Source organism: Schistocerca gregaria, chromosome 1 (genome assembly GCF_023897955.1).
Source record: "Schistocerca gregaria isolate iqSchGreg1 chromosome 1, iqSchGreg1.2, whole genome shotgun sequence".
NCBI classification, from domain to species: Eukaryota; Metazoa; Arthropoda; class Insecta; order Orthoptera; family Acrididae; genus Schistocerca; species Schistocerca gregaria.
This window is the reverse complement of record NC_064920.1, coordinates 533,003,924-533,023,435: the sequence shown is the minus strand read 5'-3', so window position 1 is coordinate 533,023,435 and position 19,512 is coordinate 533,003,924. Positions and strand designations below refer to the sequence as shown.

At 38.9% G+C, this 19,512-nt stretch overlaps 1 protein-coding gene across 8 annotated transcripts in view; it reads right to left on the bottom strand.

Annotated features, from left to right (window-relative positions):
- Nucleotides 1-19,512, bottom strand: part of LOC126355190 (protein retinal degeneration B) — a 533,358-nt gene that overhangs the window by 127,843 nt on the left and 386,003 nt on the right. For 5 of the 8 annotated variants that reach the window (XR_007565476.1, XM_050005465.1, XM_050005417.1 and 2 more), the window contains 3 exons: nucleotides 16,815-16,916; nucleotides 13,872-14,045; nucleotides 13,230-13,392 (listed from right to left, as the gene is read on the bottom strand). Coding sequence is in view for 6 of the 8 variants with exons in the window: in XM_050005465.1 (XP_049861422.1) it covers nucleotides 13,230-13,392; nucleotides 13,872-14,045; nucleotides 16,815-16,916 (439 nt within the window). In the remaining 2 variants the exon portion in view is untranslated. The remainder of the gene's footprint in view (nucleotides 1-13,229; nucleotides 13,393-13,871; nucleotides 14,046-16,814; nucleotides 16,917-19,512) is intronic. The other 3 variants (XR_007565478.1, XM_050005424.1, XM_050005453.1) reach the window with 1 other exon arrangement.

The window sequence follows — 19,512 nt, the reverse complement described above, 5'->3', positions numbered from 1 at the left end:
TAATCAATTTTTGGAAATATAATTTAATTGGGTAGATAAAAGTCTACTCACCAAATGGTAGTGTGAGGAAACACTTTCCGTATAAGGCTACCGAAATTTGCAAGTTTTCAGAGCTAGTGGCTCCTCCTTCTGGCAGAAGGGTTGAAGGGAAAGAGAGGGATGAAGAAAAATGTTGGTGAGGTTTACAAAATGGGAAGAGTTCATAAAAATTGCCCAGAGCCCCAGGTCAAGTGATGAAAAGGAAGGATTGATTGTTGGAGAATGCACCAGAAGATACTTGAAAACTTGATAGCTTCAAGGTAGAAGATGGCACAACATGCAAGACAGAGATTACTGACTTAACATTGTGTACAACTAAATAAGAGTGGAAAGCTAAGGGTGTTGTATGTAATAATATCAATATTATGAAATGGCTAGTTGCTACTCCCCATATAGTGAAGATGTTGAGTCGCAGATAGACACAACAAAAGGAATGTCAAACAAAGGTTCGGGGTGTGGGACAGTAAAGTGCTGCTTGTGTGAGCGTAGAGGGATAGAGCAGGAAGCAGAGGAAAAGAAGAGAACTAACAAAACTGTGAGTGTGTTGGTGATATAGAGGGCTGTGAAGTGCTGGAATGGGAACCGGGAAGGGGATAGGTGGGTAAGGACAATGACTAACAGAGGTTGAGACCAGGAGCATTATGGGAATGTAAGATGTATTGTAGGGAGAGTTCCCTCCTGTCCAATTCAGAAAAGCTGGCATAGGTGGGAAGGATCCAAATGGCACAGGCTGTGATGCGGTCATTGAAATGAGGAAAGTCATGTTGGGTAGCGTGCTCAGCAACTGAATTATCCAGCTGTATCTTGGCCACAATTTGTCAGTGGCCATTCACACGGATGGATCATGCATGCAGAACAGTGATTGCACCTTAGCTTGTAAATCACGACTAGTTTCACAGGTAGCCTGCCTTTGATGGGATAGGTGATGCTTGTGACTGGACAGGAGCGGTGGTGATAGGAGGATGTATGGGACAGGTCTTGCATCTAGGTGTGCAACAGAAATATGAATGCTGAGATAAGAGGCTGGTAGCAGGGATTGTGTAAGGATGGACGAGTATATGTGTAGGTTCAGTGTGTGATGGAATACCACAGTGGGAGGAGTGGGAATGATGATAGGTAGGACAATCCTATTTCATGGCATGATGAGAGGTAGCTGAAATCCTGGTGGATAATATGATTCAGTTGCTCCAGTCCTGGGTGGTACTTCGTCACGAGGGGAATCCTCCACTGTGGCCAGACGGTGTGACTTTTGGTAGGTTTGATATGGACAGAGGTACTGATGTAGCTATCTTGGAGGTGGAGGTCAACATCGAGGAAGGTGGTGGCTTTTTAGTTTGAGGTGGACTAGCTGAAGCGAATGGTGGAGAAGGTGTTGAGATTCTGGAGAAATGTGGATACGGTGTCCTCATCCTAGATACAGACCACGAAGATGTTATGGCCCAGGAATAGGTTGGCATATGACAGTGCCATTCATGTGCCCACAACCATACCCCAGATTTGTTTGTAGGTAAGGTAGGAAAAGTAATTGTGGGTGAGGTCTCAAAGTCATGGTGAGTAGGAAGGAGTTTGTAAGTTTGGAATCCGTCGGGAATTGGGCAAGGTAGTGCTCAATAGTGGCAAGGCCATGGGTATTAAGGATATTAATGTAAAGAGAGGTGGCACCAATAGTGAAAAGCAGGGCACCATGCGGTAAAGCAACAGAAACTGTGGGGAGTCAGTAGAGGAAACCATTGATATCTTATGTAGGAGGATAGGTTTTCGCTGAAGGTATTTTTCAACAAGATCAGAGATTCTCTCAGTGAAGACATAGTATCTGGCCACAACGGGACATCCTGGGTGATTGGATTTATGGACTTTAGGAAGTGTGTAGAAGGTAGGAGTGTGGGGAACAGTAGGAGTGAAGAGAGAGGTGAACTCATGGAAGATATTCTGGGATGGGTCTAAGGATTTGAAGAGAGACTGGAGATCCTGCTGGATTTATGGAATTGGGTCACTGTGGCAGGGTTTGTGGGTGAATGAATCTGACAGCTAGCAGAGTCCTTCTGCCATGTAATTCTTGTGGTCCAAAACAACAGTGGTGGACCCATTGTCAAAAGGTAGGATTGCAAGGTTGACCAGTTTTTATGTGGTGGACTGTGGTTCTTTCTGTGGTAAGATTAGCTTGCACATTGAGAGATTTGGGGAATGATGGTAGCGCAAGGTTTGAGTTTAAGAAATTCTGGAAAGTTAACGGGGGCTAATTTTGGGGCAGTGGGGGTGGATCACAGTTGGATGGAGGATTGAACTGAGTCAGGAAGAGTTCAGCATTTGTCTTTGGTTGATGGCAAAAAAGGTTTTCCACTGTGGGTATTGGGAAAGGAGAGAAGGTCTTTAACAAGTCCTGCATGACTGAATTTGAGACTGGGGCAAAAGGTGAGGCTTTTGGAAAGGACTAATACTTCTGTGGGGCTAAGGCTTTTGAAGGAAAGGTTCATGACTGTGTTTCAGGTCTGTTTAGGTTCTGGATTCTTTATGATGTTGGGAGAGAGTTTTAGAGTATGGGATATTGTATGTGGTAACAATGGGAACCAGGGAAAAAACAAACAAGTCAAAAAATAAAAGATATAAAAAATAAAAGATATAAAAAACTAAAAAGGAGTGAAGCACCACTATTTAGTATTGCCGCAATTCGCAAAAATCATTGAGCCAGTGCTGATGCACAGAGCAGTCTGAGTTGTAGTTTCCTCATGACCCATGTTTAGTGATTTTGTGTTTCCTCTTTGTTTATTGCTCTCATGTCAAATGAAAACAAAACGGATTTCTGTGGCCGGGAGTTATCAAGAGGATTAAAATACATTCACATAATTATGGAAGGCTAAAATATGTTATTAGTTTCAGATTTTGTTTTATTTCCACCTTTTGTACAGTCAAGCGCTAATCGCCTTGCAGAACAATGAAGTTACTTTTGTCGGTCTGCTAAAAAAATTTAGCTTTTATCAATCTTTTCTGTTGAGGCATTCAATTTATTTGAAACAAAGTGTTTAATTCTATTCAACTGTTCATTGCATTAAAAAAGTGCATCTTTTCATCTTCTAGCACGTATTGCATTATGCCATAGTGAAGAACCAAACATGAGATAATATAGTACTGGTACTCCAAGAAAATTTTCATCCAAATCTGGACATAAGAATGTGCACTGTAAGCCAAATTATGCTTTTTAGCACAGTTCACGAAATTCCGATGCTCTTGGAGTATCCTCTGATGTCTTGTTTCTTTTATGCCGTAATGTAAGATCTTTTAATGTTTTACATGTACGAACATACAGGCTTCCTGCATCATCGTAGCTGCGCTCTCTGACAGTTGCTGAAACGAACCTATTAACAGGTCACAGGAGAATATTGCAAATGTATGTTTGAAAAGCGTTACTTTCCAAGTAAATTTCCTTTTATTCAAGCTGAACTGTGTGCGAGAATGTACGATGAATTTCTTAAATCACAGAGCATTTGACTGTCTTTGAGGACGACCATTTAGAAAAATTTCAAGCCCAGATGAGACATTTATGTCATTATTAAAAACTTTCACATATAACATGTGAAAGTTTAGCTTCTCTTGCAGTTTATTAATTTTTGAGACCAATATTATATGTGAAAGCTTTGATTTTCTTTTAGCAACACTATGTATATGTATATGTATATTAACTTTTCCAATTTGTGTATATGCACTACTTAACAGTGATATTCTTAATGGCTAACTGCATCACGCATCCCAGCTCTGAATATCTGCTGTCATTGTCTGGCAAAATCATGCGACATGAGGTATGACTGGCTTACAAAAGCACTTCGCAATCTCGATTTCACAGCTTCGGAAAGTAATGTGGTGTTTGGTGGAAATTAAATTTATACTTTTGTGATACGAAAATAGGCAGTGTTTATGTTGCTGCACATCAAAGATCTTTCCAAAACTTTTTTTTTTACTGAGTTTGGTTTTCTAAAGAGCTGGGAAAGTCTACGCTGGTGTATAATACCATAACCGTTTAAAGGATTGATAAGTTTTACTGTCCCAAGGAAAAGTATACTGTCACTTAATATGGAAAAAGTGTATTTTGACCTGGGAGAAAATTTATTTTTAATCAGGAAATCCAGAAAAAATTAGGGAATTTTTGTCCTTGTGCATGTGTACACGCTGGACTACCACTTAAATTATCAGTTAAGATGTATGGGCATAGGCAGAGGGTATATGGTTTCAGCACAGAATATCCTGTTGTGGAGTATGCTCTACAGGATGACAGTCATGACCTTGTTGCCTGTCTCACCACTCATTCCATCTGGATTCTTCTCCCTGACACATTTCTCAGACCTCAGCAGGTGGGAACTGGTATTATGTGTCTTTGGTTCTCACCACCTACCTGGCCTTAATTTACCTTAATTTCTTAGTTCTCGGCATTCCTTTTCAATAATTATTCCTTGCTTCACTTCCTTTTAGTTTTTTACATCTTTTATTATCTGACCTGTCTGTTTTTCCCCAGCTCCCATTGCTACCACACACAATACACTTAGATATCTGCTCTTATTTACTTATGCACAATGTTTTGTCAGTAATTTCTGCCTTGCATATTAATCTATCTTTTACCTTGAAGTTCTCAGGTTTTCAAATCTCATCCAGTGCATTCCCAACAATCATCCTTCCTTCTCATCCCTTCAGCCAAGTCTCCCTTGACCCAGGGTTCTGGTTGATTTTTATGAATTCTCCTCATTTGCCAAACCTCACTATTCATTTTCCTTCACCCTTCTGTCAGAAGATTGAGCCACTGGCTCTGAAATCTTGCAGATCTCAGTACATTTGTGTGTTTTCTCCTCCCACCACAAGGTGAGTAGTTTTTTTAATCCATCCAATTACATTATGTTATATTTTTACATGTATTTTGCGTAAGTGTAGTAATCTAAATTTGAAAATGGGACAAAAGATGTTTTTATTTAAATACAACTTAAATCTAAATTTTGAAACATTACTATTGTCCAACATTTTATTTCCATGGGCATATTGCCCATCTGTATTCTGTACATTGAATGCATACTGCCTGTAATTTCTAACCAACTTTTTCATTTATAAGAATGTCTTCAGATGCCACATCATGATCAACATGACCAGGCCCCCCAACACCTGCAGAAACTGGTGTCACAAATGGGATCCCCGCACCATCACCATTTGGTCCAAAGTCAGACCATACTTTTGTGGCACACATTTTCTACAGTAGCCACATTTGATGCTAACTGGCTGGCAAGAGAACAGATAGGGTGACTGTGCTATTTGCACATGGCACTACTGCTTGAGGCCTCTGTGCCACTCACTATGCAACTGTCAGCAACTCTTTGTGTGACTGCGGGCAACCTACAATCATCACATTCTGAGCCTCCACACATCACAATCAGCTACTATTTGTTATGAGATGTAGCCACAAGTTTACTACCAGCATGTGGTCACTGCCACACTGACATCAAGTCAACAACAGTAAGCTTCACTAAAGCACTGCTTTACAGCTGTTGAACTGCACTGCTGAAAATGCAAAGCTGTCTGAGAAGGGAGTAGTATTTTTGTGTCTACGTATTTTCACATGTGAGTGTTTACTATTTTTTTGCTTGTTTTACTTTTTCTTTTTAAGATGCCTAATACATGCTCTCAAATGGAGGGAGCTGCAGTATCGGTTAGTGCAGATCCCCTTAAAGCTTTGCCACCTCAGTGACCCTGGCCTTTAAAAAGTAAGCAAGCAAACAAGCAAAACAAGACCTGCCATTTGATCACTTTATGTATTCCAGCAACGCTTGACAATTCCATTATGTATGCTGAAACTATTTCTCTCACATTGCATTCCAGTGTGATTAATTGTTTCCCCTGCTATTAACTACATATCTCTGTTTCCAAGGAAGGCGTCAGAAAATGGATTTTAACAAACATGAGTGATGTTGACTGAATCTGTTCTTATCTTGATGTGTTTCAACTGAATATTATAAGTCTAAAGTTGACTTGAGATCTACTGTACGATCATATGTAGACTCAATTAAGCCACTGTGCAGTGTCAGCAGCTTTGATTTGCATGCCAAAAGGATTATCTAACCAATACATTGACAAAAAGGGGCAAGTTTTCACTGTGTTAAGCTTTCCACTTTCCATCAGTATACAGGGAAAGATTCTGAGGCACTTTTCTAATATGTATCATACTTCTGTCCTGCAGTCAGATAAACAAAGAAATTGTGCACTCCCTGAAAAGGCAAAGGTGATGACTTTGAATGTGTTTATCAAGGGGATAGATCTGCAAATAGTTAGAGAAACAAAGGAAGCTTTGCCCCCATCTCCACATGAATCTTTGTGCCTTGCACTGATGAGGGACGCATCTAGACATTTTGTCTCTTTCTCCTTTCAAGTGAATGATTTTTGTCATATATTCACTATGGAGACAAATTTTAGATGTTGCAAGTGCCAAGAGCATACAACTGTTGTCAAACCACCTCCTGCTCTCACTGTAGATACGGTCACTGAAGTCCTAACTGTGACTGTGTATGGATAAGATGGTGGGACAGGAACTGGTGTAGCTGTCACTATCATCTCCCCTTAAAATTAGTTAATCCTGTTAGTGTCCAGGACTAAGAGTGGTGGCAAACATGATTGTAGAAAGCAATAGAAATGGAAAACCAGCAAGAGTCATGAGAGACCTGAGCACTCAGGTGAGCCAATTACTTTTGGTCTCTGGTGATAAATATGTTTTAAAGTTGCCATGCTGACACATCAGTGGATCAGGTGCAGAAAATATTATTCCCCTGGGAATATTCTGTGTGCATATGGAGACTGATAAGGAAAAACATGAATTTGACATGGAGATGCTCAAAAAGAGTGGACAGCATTTCAATGTTGTTCTTGGGTGTTATTTTCTTCCCACTTTCTGGGAGCTGTGGACTTACAGGTGCAAACTGTCCAAATGGGTGGTGGGATGCACTGGTTTGGCAGCAACAAAACTACGTAGGCTACCAGTAAACCATAGCAAAGGGGCTATTCCCTTTGTTTATGCTACAATCTGTATTTTATCCCTCTGTTACACTAAAATATGTATATGTGTCAAAGATATGCACCCCAGAAATCATACGTGATAGACTGGAGGAACTGAAACACAAGAGTTCACAGGAATTATCTTTCTGGTTGAGTCCCTCAGCAGTAATGGAGTTCTAGAGAGCCACCAAGTGCATGCAAAAAGAGGAATTTGCTGAGCTGAAAGTATTAACACCCTGCCACCCGGCGACACCACAGTAGTGTCATGAGCAAAATAGCGGTCAACGGCTCGTGACACCACAGCGGTGTCATGAGCAAAATAGCGGTCAACGGCTGGTGACACCACAGTGATATCATCAGCATAGTATCGCGCAGTGGCCAGCGACAGCACTTGAGTATCTTTTGCATTCTGTTGGTGTTTTGTTTAGGTAACAATAAGTTACACATGACAACAAGTTTTTTGTTTTTATAAGTACTTATGCCCTTTCATCATAGTAAACGAAAGAGACAATATGATTATTTATGATGAATGTGTGGAGCAAAACTTGGAGGTTGCCATTACATCGCATACATCTGATCATGATCCAGTTGACAGACTTTCCGGTCACATAAGGCAACACCATCTAACAGGCCTATGTATTTCCAAAATGAATAAATGAAAATGAAGAAACTGCCACATAAACAAAAATCCAAAGAACAAAAAACTTAATATGCAAGTCTTGTGGTGTTACATTTCATCTTTAAGACTGGTACTCAACATTTCTCTTTCATATGATATGCAGCCAAACAAAGACAACACAAATAAACAAAATTTGTGTTTATTTACATATGTATATCTTCAAAATTTCATGAAAGTAGGGCAACAGGGTTGAGAACTTATGAGAACTAATGATGAGATTAGTAAACATAACGATTTATAACCTCCCAATAACATCAATAATGGCGAGCAACAAGCCAAGTAATCCAAATTAGCACTGCTGGCACCAAGCAAATAAATTTGTGCGAGATGTGCAGACATCAAAGTGTTAATGGAGAAATATGTGCTCCTGTGTGTGCTTAGAAAATTTTGGGTCACAAGAAGTAATAATTCCACATGGAACAGCACTGGTCAGTGTACAAGAAGCAGAAGCAATAGATGGTGAACAGTTTCGGACAGAAAAAACTGTTTCAGGAAAATTCAAGGGTCTGTTACTGTGTCAAAAGACAAAGAAAGTGACCTGAATCCAAAGACATTTTGAAAATATTTGATGAAGATGACAAGTCACATTGTTGAAATATTGTGCAAAAATGATGCTGATATCTGGCAGAATATCAGGACATCTCAAGATGTCAACATATAGCTGGGAAAGCCTGAAGAACCACATCAAGAGATTCCATGGGGAGGAGATGTACCAAAATATCGAAAATCTGGACAAGTTTCAACAGAGGAAAGGGAATATTCCAAATTCTGTCTGTTCCTATTACACCTTCACCTGTAAATGGCAGCTTCCTTAGCAACTGCCCCTTGGTCTATAGCAGGGATATGAAAGCACAGCAAAACGATGGTACTCACACAATGATTAACCTGAGTGGCTAGCAGTTTGATGATATCACTCTGAAAGTACTCAGCAAAAGTCTCTACATCACAATGATTCCTAGAAATGTGACAATTTCAGGTTTCATTAGTGCAATTGAGCAAGCAGCCAACACACTTTCAGCAAATGTGGATGCCACGAGACCTGCAGGGCACTAACCAAGACAAAGCCTCCAAAAGCTAACATCTCATTCTCAAGAGACTCCTGGGAGACAGCATCATCATAATGTTGCCAAAGGGAACTCCACAGTTTTTTGCAGTAGGCTGGTTATAATGGGGAAGTATGTCAACTTCTGAAGGACTCTGCCTACAGACTTTTGAAACATGGAACTATGGACAAAGTGAAGAAGACAAGGGCTCTCTTGCAGGAAACCAACATTTCTGGCAAGGTCATTAAATAACTATGATAGAGAGTACTTGTTCCGTGTAGACTACGTGGGCTGCTGACAGTCTACAAAGAGGGTGTGTCACAGCACCCAGTTGTTAACAGCATTGGTACATCAATGTAATCAACAGCCTTATGCTTGAAGTAATTATTTGTTCTCAAATATGGGGAAATTTATTCACTACATCTGCAACTTTGAGGACCTTCAAAAAGTCACAAGAAATTACATATTACAGAACCTAACATAATGGTCAGTTTTCATGTGGTATCCCTATTCACAAGAGTGTTACTGACAGACTCAATGTAGCTGATGCAGAGAAATTTGATAATGTACCTATTCAGTCAGTGTATGACTTCAACTTATTTTCTGTATGGGGGCCAATATTCTGATCAGATAGAAGGTGTAGCCATGGGCAGCTCCCTGTCTTCAATGGTTGCCACAGGCATGGTAGATCTGAGGAGGTGATATTAGAGGCAGTTAAATATGAGCCTGTATGCTTCTTCAGGTATGTGGATGATAACTTTGTGATCTGGTCTCATGGAAGAGATAGGGTCAATGAGATTCTGGAACCTCTTAATTCATGTCACCCAAATATTAAGTTGACTGTGGAACTGGAAAAGGGCGGCCAGTTTCACTTTCTGAATTTACTTGTCAAAAGGAGAGCAGGGGAGAGCAGGTGGGTTATTTGGCCACAGCATCTATTGCAGACCTACACACACTGATTTATATTTGCAAGCCAGCAGTTGTCACCACCCAGCAAAAAGGAATAGTGTTCTGAAGACACTGGTCCACAGAGCATCCATTTTGTCAGACCCAGATAGTTTTGCAGTAGAAATAGAGCATCTATGATGGTCTGTAAGACAGGATAGATGGCCAAGTAGATTCAGAAGGTCCTTCAAATAGCCACTCCACCACATGATATAGAAGCAGAGTAAGATGAAGCAAAGACTGTGGTGTACCTGCTCCATGCAGGATCTATTTCTGCCAAAATCAACTGGATTCTCAGGAAATGTAACATCAAGTGTGTTTTGTCCACATACCACAATCAGAGGACTACTGGGAAATATGGAAGATGACCTGAGACTACAAAAACAATGGCTTTATAATATATCTTATCTTGCCAATATGGCATGCCATACATTTGAAAAACAACTAGGGCAGTGGACATCAGATGCAAAGAACATCAAAGGCACAGAGACTAGATAGACAACTAAACAGGCCTTTGCCAAGCACTGTCCAGAACTCAATCATTCCATTAATTATGATGACATGAGGGTTCTTGTACAGACCCCCAGATATTGGGACAGTGTTTAGTCTATACAGATAAAACTAACAGAACACCTCTCAAATCATGACTCTGGATATCAACTCAATAGAGCCTACAATCCTGCACCAGAGTTGCTGAAACTGCAATGGGGGCAGCAGCAGAACTCCACAAAAAAGAATGCCACAGGATGCTTCTAGTGGAATCCGAGTCCAAAACTGCACTGGACCAAAAACAAGAATGCTAGTGTACAGACAGATGTACCAGGTCAAAGAGAAAATTCCTAAGAATGTTTCTAGTGGAAGAGGACTGCAGAGGAAATGCCAGGAATTGCACTGGACTGAAAAGTGAAGGACAGCACACAGATGGGTGCACCACACTGAAGAGCGAACACCTGAGGACACTGCTAGGAGTGGGTGGCATACGGAACACTTGGAATGTCCGCATGCCAAACTGCCTCAGGTAGCACCTTATGAAGACAGTGAGTCACAGTGTCAAAATATTGTGCAAGAATGACACTGAATCCAGCAGAACACCCAACATCTCAAATTATCAGCATTCTGATCTCTGTTGACTTACACTTCTAGCTGATGGTGTCACAGCACATTTATTACATCTGGCTTGAAATGAGCAACTCACTCATGCATCATTTCTACATAGTTTATTATCAAATCCTTTCTACTCAGATACAATGAGTTCTAGTACTGCATCTTACCAGTGTCCCCTCCCTACACACAGGTCTCTGTTGTTGGCAACCTTCCTCCATTGTTTCTCCTTTTCTATACTCATGTTGTCACTGTCTGTGTTGCAGTTGTGTTCACTATTTATCTGTCACAATGTAGCACCCATTACAATACTGTATGTGTCATGATCACTATGCCACTTGTCACTGTAACGTGCCTCCTATTAATTAAAAAAGATAAGTATTTTTTCTTACTCTTAGAGGTGAACCTGTGTGGGCAAATGGCTGTATTTTCATTTAATGCTCTTGTATTTCATTTACACTGAACATTGTGCCTGTATCCTTTAAATTTATGGAGTCATTATCCCACTTTTGAGATGCATACTCAAAGCATTCAATTGTTTTCTGCTACACTAACAAAAAATGTCATGGCCAAGCCGCAATCTCACATTGGAATGCAAGAATGATGAGATGTAGTGCCAGAGAGGACTTGCTGTCTCATTGCCTTAACAGTCACATAAATGAAGTTAGTCTATGACCCAATATTGGTGTCCTGTCTATAGTGTACCTGTAAGCACACTCCAAAATAACTATCTTCCTAACGTAGAAGTTACTTTGTCAAATGCCTTAACCTGTGATCTCTGGGGTAAATCTCTTAGACTCACCTGATTTTCTGTGAATTACTGACCTCATGTTAATAGTGAGATGGAAGTCAAATATAATACACAATGTTCTTGTCCTCCAAAACCCACCGTGGACTGAACAGGTGGTCACATCTCTGAAAACCTTTCATAAAAATGTATCCTCTTACAGTGTGCCCTTTCTCTGACACATTCAATAAACACCTGATTACCTTTTTACTACAGACTTGTGATCAAACCATTGTTCTTCACAAATCAAGTTCTGCTTTGCTTTCATGCCCATCCTAATACTACCCATACATGTCATTTTTTTGTGGTTCGTCCTTCATTAACTCAAAAAAAAAAAAAAAAAAAAAAAAATTTAAATCACTGCTGCTAAATTTAGTCACTCATGTTAAGATTCTTTATCTTTGGGAAACTTGTTACCTTAGTTGACATTTATTGTTCAAAACTGATTTTTTATTTAATGAAGATTATTTACTGGAATTAGTCCCACAGCAATTCTATTTGTCTTCCTATGGCATCACATTCACAACCTTTTAAACAAGTGATGCTTATGTCTACCTGTTGTTGTTAGTGTTACTCAACTGCTGCAGACAATGACAGCCAGATATGTAACCCCATCTGGCTAACTCAGCCAGTCAGGCCTTTGCTACCCCTAACTTGAAGTTTCTATGGTCCACACAACCCCTAGCCACTACATGTGGGCCTTATGAAAGGGGGAGGAACCAGGCAGGTTGTCTAGCCAGTCTGATCATTATTTTAAATATTTTCTTGTAATATTCATTGTGACCTACATGTCAAGAAGGATTGTCACTTCAGCAGGGGTTGGTTTGTCTCTGTACATCATCATCCTCTGACAAATGTGTCCACTGTATGTCTATAGTGGGTAGTCAATAGGAAGTAAATGACAGTTGCCACCTGGTGTGTCAGTTTCAAGATGAATGCACTCTCTGGCAGCTAGTAATGATGTGTCTCTTTTCCTACATCTTTCTTTGTTACTTCATTCTGACAAAGTTAACTTCATCTTTTGGCCACAGAGACTGGATAATGGTATAACAGACTGACCTGGGCATGGACATCTGTGTTCCACACACTGAATGTACTTTTTCTGTAATTTTCATCAAGTTTTTCTACTTTTACAGAAGCCTTCAGATGACTACATCCTCCACCTTACTAGTTGCCCTCAATACCTGTACATTAGTTCCCTAGTATTTTACTATCCCTAATTTTTCTTTTTCCTTCAAACAGAACATCCAATGACAACTTACTACAAAGTCAAAACCAACTGTAATACTGTTTGCATAACATAAGGCTGAGAAATACAATAAAAAATTTCACAAGAAACTTAAATCTGAATCTGAAATTTAACTTTGTCATCTGATCTAAAATCACCTTCAACAAAGACATGTTATGAGGAAATTAGTCACAAAATTTTCTTTCAGCATCAAGGAAAGATGTTGAAGAGAAACCACCTGTGCACATGTAAAACACAAGCAGAATAATTAATGATATTTTTCAAAAATAAAATTAAAACTTCCCTAAAGAATAAAACAAGAAGCCCATGAAAGCATCTATCATACAAATAAAACCCAAGTATTCTGTTTTAGAAATAAGTGTTAATTACCTGGATAGCACTCCTAAGGCCTCAGTACATACAGAAGGGCAAGAAACCAGTTTTATAGCGACACGCCCTATCAGAGAAGGGTAGTGCTGGCGCATTACTGATTCAAATGCACCACGGAATGTTGTAATGTCAGACTTTTTAGCTGCTAAATCTACATTTGCATCTGAAACAATAACAAGAAATTGTACACCCAAAAGAGAAAAGCCACTGTCCACAGTGAAAATTTTAACTTTGATAAAGATAAGTATATCATTAGAAATAACCTAACTAGTGACAAAGAGGAATAATATCAAAGAGTCTCATAAGATTATCATTTAAACTCTCCTCTTCCACACTTACATTAGCTGTTAGTTATGTAGTGCTTTGCTTTAAACTACACAGCAGTTTAATGAAGATGAATAGATATTTTGCATTGCAATGTGCTAACTGTTCATCGAAAATAGTGCACATGAAATTAATAGAAACATTCATGGAAACTGCAGTCCTCTAACAGTGTACCAGAGCTGCATGAAAATGATGAAAAATCCTTCAACTGTTATGGGGCACACTCTTACCTCTGTATCAACTGGCATCATGTCACATTATTTTGTTTACCTATGCTACACTATTAGTATGTTAGAAAAAATTGAGTTGAAATTTTACCCAGTATGCTTCCTGCATGCAGCACAAGTATAAGTACACTTGTGCGGCATGTCTGGTGGGCAGGGGATGTAATGGGCGAGCCCGGACAAGATGCATCTATACTACCAGCACCCTGCAGTGTACGACTGCGTTCACTGGCCACACGTTGCAAGTAGGATTGAGAAAATATACTATCTGTGAACAGAAACAAGAAAAAAATGCAAATTTTAATACTAACTTGTAGATAAAATCAAATTTGCATTTAAAATTGCAGTATGTAACTGGCAAAAGGCATTTGTATATTTCAAATTGTATCTTCAGGTTCACACCTTCTATTTTATTTATATGCTTCAACAAGGAAACAGCTTTTACATGATGATGTTGCAATATCAGAAACACTTTCATTTATTATAGTGATGCAGATAGTTATTTCCACAATATCACAAAAGCAGCAGTAACAATGGTTTTGCTGTTTATTAGTGTACATGTTTTCAGCACTACAAAATACACTCCCTTCCACTGTAGGCACACTTACATCATGAGGTTCTTTTCTGTATGATAATCAACTGGTATCTGTTTCATTCATTTTGTTAGAATCACTTCAACCATTTCCACCAAGTAGTACAATTACTTTGGTGGACATTTCCCCTTGTTTCATTCTCCCAAATACTATTGACAAGAAACATTTGATTTTTTTCTGTCTTCACACCTTAAAAATAAAGGAAAAAAGGAGAACTTGGTGATTTCCTGTTTTCATTTTGGCATTGAAAGAGTCCAGCTATTCTTCCATAAGACCACTCACCATCCACGCCTTTTTATTGCTTCACTGTGTGACTGGAAGCTTACCGACATCCATGTTTTTGAAACAATGTGGTTTTGCCACCTCCCTTTGTTCGACATCATGTCACTGTACCTTGAAACTGGCAGAAAGTCATGACCTTGCCAGGTAAAACCATTGTTTAATGGAACATTACGCACCTCTTTCACCGCGCACATTGCAGCAGAGTGTTGATAGTTGCGCAACTATGTTCCTGTATGTGCCGAAGTGTGTCAATAATGAGGAAAACGAGAAAGCTGACAAACAGAGCACTGATGAACGAACCTTTTCCTTTGACATACTGTACAGACACTGAGCATAACTTATTCGATGTCGCACAGAGCGGTGCGGTTTTAGGTCCAAACCAGTATCACTGCTCTGTGCTTGACCTCTTTTCTTGGTTTTGCACCGTTTAACATAGGTGTTAAAGTTAACGTCCTTGTAGAGTCATGAATAGCTAATGAACTGTAATACAGTAGTACTATACAGGCTCTTTTGCCACATTATACAATGAATTATTATTAAGATTTGCTTTCCATTTCCGTGTTAGGCATGTTCTGCTTTAAACAAAACAAAAATTCACTGAATGCATCAGGACTGAAACACGTGTATGGTTTGGGCAGATTTCTGAATTATACACGTGCCAATTTGAGAAAGTTTCACTGCATTCACAACTGAGAATGACGAGAACCATCAGTTGTAGAATGGAATGACGACAATGAAAATTTGTGGTGGACCAGGACACGAACCCAGATTTTCTACTTATCACAAGCAGTTGCATGACTCGCAGCCAAACCCAAAATTCTATGTGTCATCAACCCTGTATCTACAACGTGGACTGACAACCAACAGCTGTAGAATGGAATGAGGACAATGGAAATTTGTGCCAGACCGGGACACGGACGGACCTGGATTTTCCACTTATTGCCTTACCATTTGGCTATCTGTGCACAACTCATGGTCCGACCCAAACTTCCATATGCCCTCTAACACCCGGTCCAGCACAAATTTTCATTGTCGTCATTCCATTCTACAGCTGATGGTTGTCATTATTCAGAATTGAGAATACATTTAATATAGTTTTAAAAAGTTCTCAAAACTCATAATAAGACCATGTTTATGCATGCCTACAGGTAGAATTAAGCATCTGAAAAATCTTTATGGTTAACCAGTGACTCTAGTACTTTTATTGATTGAATGGAAAGAAGCTTAAATAGGGGAGTGGAAATCAGACACCATCCCACTTCAAAACACTTGTGGCACTGGTTGAAATACCAAGACACATAATGTATAGTTATAAGAGGCTAGTACTGCTGAAATATTTGATACTATACATAGTCTCAAATACTGCAGTACATAGCAATTAAGGAGTACCACACAAAACTCTGTATTATGTGGAGACTATAACTAACTAACTAACTAAAAAAACACACACACACACACACACACACACACACGGGGGGGGGGGGGGGGGGGAGTGGAGGGAGGGGGGAGGGGGAGAATTTAATGTCTCATGTTCATTACAGTGTACACAAGAAATTCAATTCAATTAAAACTAATAAAAGTACTGACATACATCTAGATTAAGTTTGCATAAGCCATATCACTAACGGACATAGAGTACAGCTATGTTAAGCATACATTGAACCTGCTTGCAACACTAATGTTGTAAGATAAATACAACCAATACCTTTCCTGAAAGTAGTAGTGCATATGCACTTTGGAGTGTATGATGTACCACTAAACAGCATGTCCCCCATATAAATATGAGAATTTTCACTCAAATACAAGCAGACTAAAAGAGAATAGTACCAATACTTTCTGCAGGATTAGCTCAAGCAGACCACAATGGTATGGTTCACATATTCTATCACATGGAGTAACACCAAGACATATCTGTTGCAGATTTTTTAACTTTTCAGATGTTTTACCTTGGCAGGACTTGTTACATTTTCATTGGCAAAGATATTTGTTAAAATTATTGAAGAACTACACTATATAATAACATACAACATCAGACAATTCAGCCCTGGGGTCCATCAGCTAAAACAAATAACTGTATACTGCTACTATTAACTCAATCCTTTCTTCAGGCAACAACTCTAAAATATGCTTCATAATGTTAGATTGTAACAAGATGAAATTACCTTGTTTATCTGCATCAGATGGTGGCACACCCTCTATATCTTCCTCTGTAAGTAAGTCTAATGAACTCCATTTTGCCAAAGAGCCAGAATCTCCAAGATCTTCTGAAAAGTTTTATCTCACGTTAAGACAACACTCATGCCAAATACACACAATCAGGAAAAAATCCTCACTAAAGTTATGTTAAAAGATAATGTAATGTGAGAAACACTGCACTATTTGGAAACAATTAAACTATAGTTAGACTGTAGTAAGTAAGTAATCACTTCATATTCATTTGATTCCACTGCACTCTCCACAAATGTGTATATTGCATCACCAAGCCAAAAGAGGTACAAACAAGATGAAATTTTGATGCACACTTGGGGAGCTTGAGATTTTATACTTCTGTTCAAGAACATCTCAAAAATTTTATCATCATAAATAATTATTGCAATTACTGTCTTAAACACTATAATCTATAGACTCTTTCACCCTTTCACCATCACTAATTCACAGACTAGAGCCACTATAATTCACTTGTCTATGACAAAATGCATATTACTGAGTTAAAACCTTCAGTTTACTTTTGCTGTATCTTCAAAGAACAATTTCCAATAGTAATATGCTTTGTTTCTTATAGATTTATTTATTCAGTTTCCTGTAAATCCATTCACCCCACCCCCTTCCTCCCAAGAAGAAAGGACCTTGTCAAGGTGGGGAAGCTTGTGGACATCTAGTATACAGACAGCACTACTGTAAGTGCACTGCAACAGCCAGGAATATGTGGAGATAGCAGACTAACCTTAAGTTCCTGAAGAGAGGAACAGCAGTATTTTTAGTAGCTGCACGTACAACAGTCTGGATGATTGACCAATCCTGCCTTGGAACATTAGACAACATGACCTTAGCATGTTGGTATTGGAAATGGTTGAAAGCAAGGGCAAACTATAGCTGTTATTTTTTGCAAGGAATGCTGCTCTACTATATGGCTTAATGATTATGGTACCCCCTTCAGTACAATATGACAGAGGCTAAATAGTCCTGCATTAGGAACTCTAAAGGGACCTACTCGTACTTTGGTGGATGTTGTCATCCAGACAGGGGCAGGGGAGTGGGGCATCTGGTGTTTTATGAGTCACGGCATGAAATCTTGATCCCTTAGACAGATAAAAAATTTACAAATGAAATAGATCATTTGAAGTCAGATATAGCAGGGATTAAGTGTGGTGGCAGAAATAGATCATTTGAAGTCAGATATAGCAGGGATTAAGTGTGGTGGCAGAAAGAACAAGACCTCTGGTCAAGTAAGTAAAGGGTTATCAGTATGAAAACCAGTAGCAGTATTGTAGTAGTTGGTATAAATGTATTAATGAATAATAAAATAGGAATGCAGGTAAGTTACTATGAACAACACAGTGAACACATTATTGTAGCCAGGGTAGACATAAAATCAACACCCACCACAGCAGTAAAAGTTTATATGCGTACTACTGTCAAAGGTGGTAAAAGAGTGAAAGAATGTATGACAAGATAAAAGCAATTATTTGGACAGTTAAGGAAGATGAAAATTTATTTGTAATGGAAGACTGGAATTTGATAGTAGGGAAAGGATGAGAAGGAAAATTAGTAGGAGAATGTGGAATGGGGGTGAGGCTAATGGTAAAACTACCAGCCAGAATTTTTCACAAAGGATAATTTAATAATTTCGAACACTTGGTTTAAGGATTACAAAAGAAGTTTTTTTTACATGAAACGCTCTTTGGAGAGACCAGACAGTTTGGTATTGATTATGTAAAAATACAGCACTTCTCAAAACCAGATTTTGAGCTGCCAGGAGCAAATGTGGGCTCCGACTGTAAGTTTTGAACTATAGATTAAAACTAAAGAAATTGCATGAAGGTAGGAAATTAAATAGATGTGGATACAGTAAATGAACCACAGGTTGTGAAGAGTTTCAGACAGAGCATTAAGCAACAATTAACTTAAAGAAGGAAAGACAAATGGATGGCTCTAAGAGATGCAATAGGATCACATGGCTAAAAAGACAGGGCCTACTAGTAATCCTTGGATAGCACAGAAAATACTGAATTTAACTGAAGAAAGGAGAAAATATAAAAATGCACCAAATGAAGAAAGCAAGTGAGAACACAATGACAAAAAAATGAGATCGGCAGAATGTGCAAAATATTTAAGCAGGATTGGTTAGAGGACATATGTTAGGCTGTAAAAGCATACATGACTATAGGAAGGATGTGAGGCCATCTGCAGAAAAATTAGAGAGATCTTTGGCGAAAAAATAAGCAGATAAAAGAATATCCAGAGTTCAGACAGCAAGTCAGTACTAAATAAAGAAGAGAAAGCTGAAGAAATATATTGATGACCTACACAAGGAAAATTAATTTCAAGAACTTATTATGATCAAAAGGGAAGAGGAAGTGTATGAAGATGAGATCAAAGGTATAAAATTACATGAATAAATAAAATAGAAAGAAACTTCCACATGGGAAAAATATATTAAAAGAAACTTCCACATGGGAAAAATATATTGTTTTGTGTGTTTTGTTCGTGTGCCTGTCTGCCGGCGCTTTCCCGCTTGGTAAATTACATGAATAATTTGACAGAGCACTGAAAAGTGCAAATTAAAACAAGGATCCTGAAGTAGATGACATTCCCTCTGAATTAAAAAGATACTTGAGAGAGAGCCAGCCATGACAACAC